This window comes from Gigantopelta aegis, unplaced genomic scaffold (genome assembly GCF_016097555.1).
Source record: "Gigantopelta aegis isolate Gae_Host unplaced genomic scaffold, Gae_host_genome ctg8117_pilon_pilon, whole genome shotgun sequence".
NCBI lineage: Eukaryota > Metazoa > Mollusca > Gastropoda > Neomphalida > Peltospiridae > Gigantopelta > Gigantopelta aegis.
Window position 1 is genome coordinate 1,624 of NW_024536310.1, and position 7,691 is coordinate 9,314.

The following is a 7,691-nucleotide window of genomic DNA, read 5'->3' on the forward strand; positions in this document are numbered from 1 at the left end:
ATATGAGATGGGGGGCGGGGGGTGTCTTGATTCATATGAAATTATCATCAGTGCCATGGGTTACTCGTCAGTTCGTCTTAAAAATAAACATATATACATATGTTCGGAACACATTTTATCGTTAATTTATTTATCTTATTTATTTAAACCTTTGCTCCCTTTACAAGGTATTTTACACGTCAATGTTTATTCGTCAACAATAAAAATAAGAAATGGCATAACATGACAAAAATAAGATACTGAGTACGAAACCACTATGGTATGAGACAGAGAGAGAGAGAGAGAGAGAGAGAGAGAGGAGAGAGAGAGAGAGAGAGAGAGAGAGAGAGAGAGAGAGAGAGAGAGAGAGAGAGCGAGCGAGAGATGGAGATGGAGATGGGAGAGAGAGAGAGAGAGAGAGAGAGAGAGAGAGAGAGAGAGAGAGAGAGAGAGATGGAGACGGATTTACTAGGGTGGGCAGGTATCGCCCCTTCCCCCACTATGGAAGCCTGGATACATCACTGACAATTACGTCATGCGAATACTTCAAACCAAAAGAATCAGTCCCACATGTTTGACATCCAATGATTAATAAATCCATGTGTTTAACTTTCAAACCAAAAGAAAGAAGTCACTGACAATTACTTAATGATATTTGTCTTGATAATCTTCGAGCAAAACTTGGAGATTTAGCTCAGACGATAAATCGATGGTCTGAGGAAAGGCGTACGGGCTTCGATTTTTGTAGGGGGGCAGGCTGATTTTTGCTCCAATTAAACGAATCTGCATAACAACATTATTCTTATTAGCATTACTACCAAACAGCTTTACATTGATTAGAAGCAATTTTGAGTGTAGAATGATGGAAACACATTGTAAAAAGATCTCACGTTAGCATTTCGTCCGAATATCTGTATAAATTTTATCCCGAATTTGAGGTTTTGCTCCATCACTAGGGGGGTGTGTGTGGGGGGGGGGGGCATATGCCCCCTCTTCCCCCACCCACCTGGCTCGTACACTTATAGCTTTGAGACGCTTGTGTCATAGGACCGAATCACCAGAGTGGACCCATTTCATCACCGTTGTTTCTTTTCTCCCACACACCAGTGCCATATCAAATGTAGCGGAATGTGCTATTATGTCTGTGGGATGGTGAATATAACAAATTCCTTGCAGCTAATTAATGCGAAAATGTTGCGGATTTCCTCTAAGTATACCAACATTTTTTACATCCAATAGCCTATGATTAATAAATCAATGTGCTCTAGTAGTGTCGTTAAACAAAACCCAGTTTTACTGTTACTCGTGGAAAGTCTCAGTACAGCTTAATGCAACTAGGGGAAAATCACTACTATCACCAATCATTACCATCCCCAATCCGCCCACATTTATACAAACTCTCCCCCCCCCCTCTCTCTCTCTCTCTCCATGTGTGTGTGTGTGTCTGCCCCCCCCCCCCTCTCTCTCTGTCTGCCTATCAGTATGCCTTCCCCCTTCTCTCTCTCTCTCTCTCTCTCTCTCTCTCTCTCTCTCCTCTCTCTCTCTCTCTCTCTCGCTATATATATATATATATATATATATATATATATATATATATATATGTGTCTCTCTCTGTCTCTGTCTGTCTCTCTCTATGTATGTCTCCCTCTATGTCTGTCTCTCTGTGCCTCTGTCTTTCTTTCTATGTCTGTCTCTCTCCGTCTCTGTCTGTCTCTCTCTCTTTCTCTCTATCTCTCTCTCTCTCACACACACACACACACACACACACACACACACACACACACACACACACATATATACACACTTACACGCATGCACACATTAACAGATGTTTAATATTTCTGTTTACATATTGTAGTGTACGATTAATAAATATACACCACTACTGGTACAACACAGATGTTTAATATTGTTTGTTTACAGATATCTAGAAAAATACATCTTGCAGTGTACAATTAATAAATATATACCACTACTGGTACAGCACAGATGTTTAATATTTCTGTTTACATGTATCTAGAAAAATACATCTCGTAGTGTACGATTAATAAATATGTATATACCACTACTGGTACAACACAGATGTTTAATATTTCTGTTTACAGGTACCTAGAAAAATACATCTTGTAGTGTACGATTAATAAATATATACCAATACTAGTACAACACAGATGTTTAATATTTCTGTTTACAGTATCTAGAAAAATGCATCTTGTAGTGTACAGTTAGTAAATATATTCCAATACTAGTACAACACAGATGTTTAATATTTCTATTTACAGTTTCTAGAAAAAATACATCTTGCAGTGTACAATTAATAAATACATACCACTACTGGTACAACACGGATGTTTAATAGTGTTCGTATACAGGTATTTACAAACATATATCTTGTAGTGCATGATTAATAAATATATATATCACAACTGCTACAACACAGACGTTTAATATTTCTGTTTACAGATATCTAGAAAAATACATCTTGTAGTGTACGGTTAATAAGTATATACCACTACTGGTACAACACAGATGTTTAATATTTCTGTTTACAGTATCTAGAAAAATACATCCTGTAGTGTACGATTAATAAGTATATACCACTACTGGTACAACCCAGATGTTTAATATTTCTGTTTACAGTATCTAGAAAAATACATCTTGTAGTGTGTGATTAATAAATATATACCACTACTGGTACAACACAGATGTTTAATATTTCTGTTTACAGTATCTAGAAAAATACATCTTGTAGTGTCCGATGAATAAATATATACCACTACTGGTACAGCACAGATGTTTAATATTTCTGTTTACAGGTATCTAGAAAAATACACCTTGTAGTGTACGGTTAATAAATATATACCACTACTGGTACAACACATATGTTTAATATTTCTGTTTACAGGTATCTAGAAAAGTACATCTTTTAGTGTACGATTAATAAATACATACCACTATTGGTAAAACACAGATTTTCAATATGTTTAATTATTTTCGGAAAGGAAGCACGCATTTTGTGGTATACGACAAGTCTATATAAATGCATATCGCTATTGATAGAACACCGATGTTTAATACTTCTGTTTGTAGTCTGTGAAGAGAGACACATCTTGTGATTCGTGGTGCGTAAGGATAAAGGAGTCCAAGGCTGAGACTAGTGTAGTGACGCCGAGTGTAAACTAGCTCTATCTTGTCAATGAGTATAAAGCGTCACCGAGTAAAGATAAGTGCTGGAATTTGAAGAGTTAAAGTTAAATGTTTAGCAAATTTACGAAATGATGAATCAACAAAATCAAACTGGTAATCATCTATATTCGACTGAGCAGATTCCTTTACACAATTCCTGTCACCGCACCATGTAGTTGGACCCACGTACCGGACACAAATAGTGTGCAGAGTGTTTGGCTTGACTTTAACACTGTGTTGAATATACACCGAGAAAATTTTTCTTTCATCCATCTGTACCTGTGTTGTAGTTTTCAGTTCAGTTAAGATGGTATTGTCCTCATCCATCAGTCTTGCAGATATATCATAAGATTCTCTTTTTCCACTGTACGGACCATACAACATGAAACCACAAAGTCGAATCGTTTTGTTACATTTGAATGATATGGCATCATCGCTGTCGCATTTGTAGTTTTAAATCGATACACAGTTTTCTCTTCCTTGTCATTTTTCCGTGGTTCTGCACAAAATCCTTTGTAATGATGTAATGATGGAAAATGCCGAGTTGTTCCGGCAGAGTTAGAACTCCACTAGAATCGACGGTTTTCACAACGAACTCCTGGGACAGACTGGTAAACCGAACATGTTTTACAACTAACCCGAGAGCTTGTCGTTTTGCTTCTGGAGTAACAGCTGTACCTTGTTTCTGACACTGACGTTCAGCCCAGGTGTTCACGGCGTGGAACACGTCTTCCTCATCAATGACAAGGTCGTCTGACTTCACTACATCGAGGACAGACTCCCGAGACAGATCCAAGAATCCTGGTGATTTCAGGACCGAAGTTCCATTTTCATTGATGAATTCCATCGCTTTCTCGTACAGCGGCTTCTCGTCAAACACCTTCGCTTGTTCCAGGATGACGCAAACATTCTCGGGTGTCATGGAGGTATTCAGGAACCTGAGACATTGGTGTTGTAAGTTTACAGTGTTGTACTTTTTAGCCAGGTATAACACGTGCATGACGCTGTTAGACTTCACCGTGTTATCATTGGTGTACAGAAATCTGCACAAATATAAAGTGATCAGATGTTGTTTACATTTCAATTACATAAGAAGACACACAGAGAGAGTGAGAGAGAGAGAGAGAGAGAGAGAGAGAGAGAGAGAGAGAGAGAGAGAGAGAGAGAGAGAGAGAGAGAGAGAGAGAGAGAAAGAGGGTGGGGGTGGTGTGTGTGTGTGTGTGTGTGTGTGTGTGTGTGTGTGTGTGTTTGTGGAGTGATTGATGGATCGATAGAGCGGAGAGAGAATCCAGGGAGAGAATCTAGGGTTCAACAATATATAGCGATGGCGCGGATATCGTGACGACCAAAAAATATACCAAACTGGCCTCAGTGGTGAAGTATTTAATCCATCGGTTTTAGAATGGTAGGTACTGGGTTCGTACCGTGGTATCGGTTCCCGCACAGAGTACAATTTGACGACTTCTCTCTCTATAACTATTAAACCCATACTTAACTGAATAAAATTACGACAACTATTTTTAATGAAGTAAGTACACCCTATCTACATATGAATATGAAAGCAAATGAAAAACACATGCGATCTAAATGTAAAAAGAAATAAGAGGGTGATTACACTTGGGCCTTGACTAAATACATTTCACGTACCTCAAAAACAGGCGAAAGATCCCAGCATCAACATCCGGGATTTCGATCTCGCCAGGCTCAGCCATTGGACCACACATCATGACAGAGAACACGTGACTGCGACTGATTAACATAAACTTGTGGGCGCGAACTGTCGTCTGCTCGGCCCCAACTCTAAACGTGACGTCACATGCGATCTCGTGTTCCAGCATGTACAGGTTCGTCTCTGCGAATTCTTTCCCCGACTGCCAGTCTGTGGTGCTCATTTGTGACGTCATGTTTCGTAGTTAGATTCAGGTACAAACTAACTTCAACTAAAACATTAAAAATAATTGTTTAAAGGCAGTATCGCACCTTAAAAAAGAGCTATACTATACACGAATAAAGGTCATTTCCAGCATTTGACACGAATAAAGGTAATTTTCCATCATTTCACACGAATAAAGGTAATTTACCAGAATTTCAGGTCAACTTCTGTCTATCCGAAACTTCTGTACTATACACGAATAAAGGTCATTTTCCAGCATTTCACACGAATAAAGGTCATTTTCCAGCATTTCACACGAATAAAGGTCATTTTCCAGCATTTCAGGTCAACTCCAGTCTATCTGAAACCTCTATACTATACACGAATAATTACATCCTAGCTCACCTTATTGTATTGTAGTGAATTGGCTATGGTAAAAACAATTCCTGACAAAGGAGTGTGATACCCATTTAAAATAAAGCTGAAATGACCCTGAAAAAAGAATTTTTCAGTATTTCAGTTCAAATCCAATGACATATTTTCTATTTTAAAAATAATTTTACCCCCCCCCCCCCCCCCCCCCCCCCCCCCCCCCCCCAAGAAACACAAAAAATAATCAGATAAAAAGCTGATAATTCACATCCCAATTGACCATATAATTTTACAAAACAACAGAAAAATGAATTTCTAAAAATATAGGAACCCAGGCCCAAACCTATATCAGCGCCTTCGATGATTGCAAATTATACCGGGGTCCGAACACCTCCCGAACCCCCTCTTTCTGCCGCACCAACCATCTCTATAACCCCCCCCCCCCCCCCAACAAAAAAAATAAAAAATAAAATAAAATAAAAAAATAAAAAAATAAAAATAAACAAAAAACAACCCCCCCCCCACACACACACACCAACCCCTCCCCCCAAATACGATCGACACCGTTCTAATCGAACTGTCAGTACATTCATTTATTCATTTCAACTTATTTGTGTGCTTATATCCAATTAAGGTTCAAGCACGCTGTCATGGGCACAAACCTCAGCTATCTGGGCTGTCTGTCCAGGACAGTGGGTTAGTTGGTAGTTGGTTAGTGGTCAGTGAGAAAGAAGAGGGTGTAGTGGCCTTACACGGAGCTGGTTTGGAGCCGGCGTATCATTTAATTTGCACTCTCCAGCCATTATTATACGAATAATTTGTACTCCTCCAGTTATTAGTATACGTATAACACGCACTCCTTTTGAATTATTTGCACTCCCCTAGTTATTATTATACATACAATGTGCACTCTACAAGTACTATGTTTAAGTACTGAATACATTAACTGTCTCTAAAAATAACTTTGCACTGATACTAATTTAACTGTTATTCAATGAATACAATCCACATTCATTATTAGTCCCATATCGGTCCAACCGCGGTTATAGGTTGAATATCGGTCCTTCTGTCTGTCCGTCTGTCTGACTGTCCGTCCGTCTGTCCCACACATAGTTTTCCAGATTTTTTTTTTTAACAATGCTTCGAGCTATTGAGCTGAAATTGTGTATATAATTGTACAATATATCGTTACAAATCACATAATCAAGTTTAACTTTCATAACGATTTACCCATTTTGACCGAATTATGGCCCTTGAACTGAGGGGATACGGAATTTTTTTTTCCGGACTCCTCCCTACCCCACTCCCCATTCAATGCCTCGAAATACTGAGCTGAAATATTGCATGTAGCTTTATAGTGTACCATGACAGATCAAGTTTAACTTTAATGATAATTTACCTATTTTCGACAGAGATATGACACTTGAAATTAGAAGATAAAGTTAAAGTTTGTTTTGTTTAACAACAGCATTAGAGCACGTTGATGTATTAATCATCGGCTATTGGATGACAAACATTTGGTAATTTTAACACATTGTCTTAGAGAGGAAACCCGCTACTTACCCCATTAGTAGCAAAAGATATGTTATATGCATCATCCCACAGATGTGTTTTCCGAACGTTTTGTTTTTTGCAATGCCTCAAGATACTGAGATGAAATATTGTATGTAGCTTTATCATGTACTATTACAGATCAAGTTTGCCTTTCATGACGATTTATCTTTCTTACAGACTTATTGCCCATGAACTTGAGCTGAAATTTTGTGTATAGCTTTACAGACAAAGTTTGACTTTAATTGATGGGTAGTAGAGAATACATGTGTATGTCTAATAATGAACACAGAGTAGATTATGTGTATAGTAATGAATAGGGAGTGTATAGTATACGTATAATAATTAGTGGGTAGTACAGATGGTGTGTATAGTAATGAATGGGGAGTGTATATTATACGTATAATAATTAGTGGGTAGTACAGATGGTGTATATAGTAATGAATGGGGAGTGTATATTATACGTATAATAATTAGTGGGTAGTACAGATGGTGTGTATAGTAATGAATGGGGAGTGTATATTATACGTATAATAATTAGTGGGGTGTGTAGATTATGTGTATACTAATGAATAGGGAGTGTATATTATACGTATAATAATTAGTGGGTGGTACAGATGGTGGTTATAGTAATGAATAAGTAGTGTATGTTATATGAATAATAACGAGTGTGGATGGTATATTATATCTATTATAATGGATGGCGAATATAGATATTTATAATAATGAT

General features: G+C 37.8%; 1 protein-coding gene across 1 annotated transcript; it reads right to left on the reverse strand.

Moving 5' to 3' along the window:
* Window positions 1-1,862: 1,862 nt before the first annotated feature.
* Window positions 1,863-5,584, reverse strand: LOC121366982 (BTB/POZ domain-containing protein 6-like). Its single transcript, XM_041491200.1, has 2 exons — window positions 4,813-5,584; window positions 1,863-4,208 (listed from the first exon to the last, which is right to left on the reverse strand). The coding sequence occupies exons 1-2, from the start codon at window positions 5,067-5,069 to the stop codon at window positions 3,596-3,598; spliced, it is 870 nt and encodes a 289-aa protein (XP_041347134.1). The 5' UTR covers window positions 5,070-5,584; the 3' UTR covers window positions 1,863-3,595.
* Between the last annotated feature and the right edge of the window lie 2,107 nt (window positions 5,585-7,691).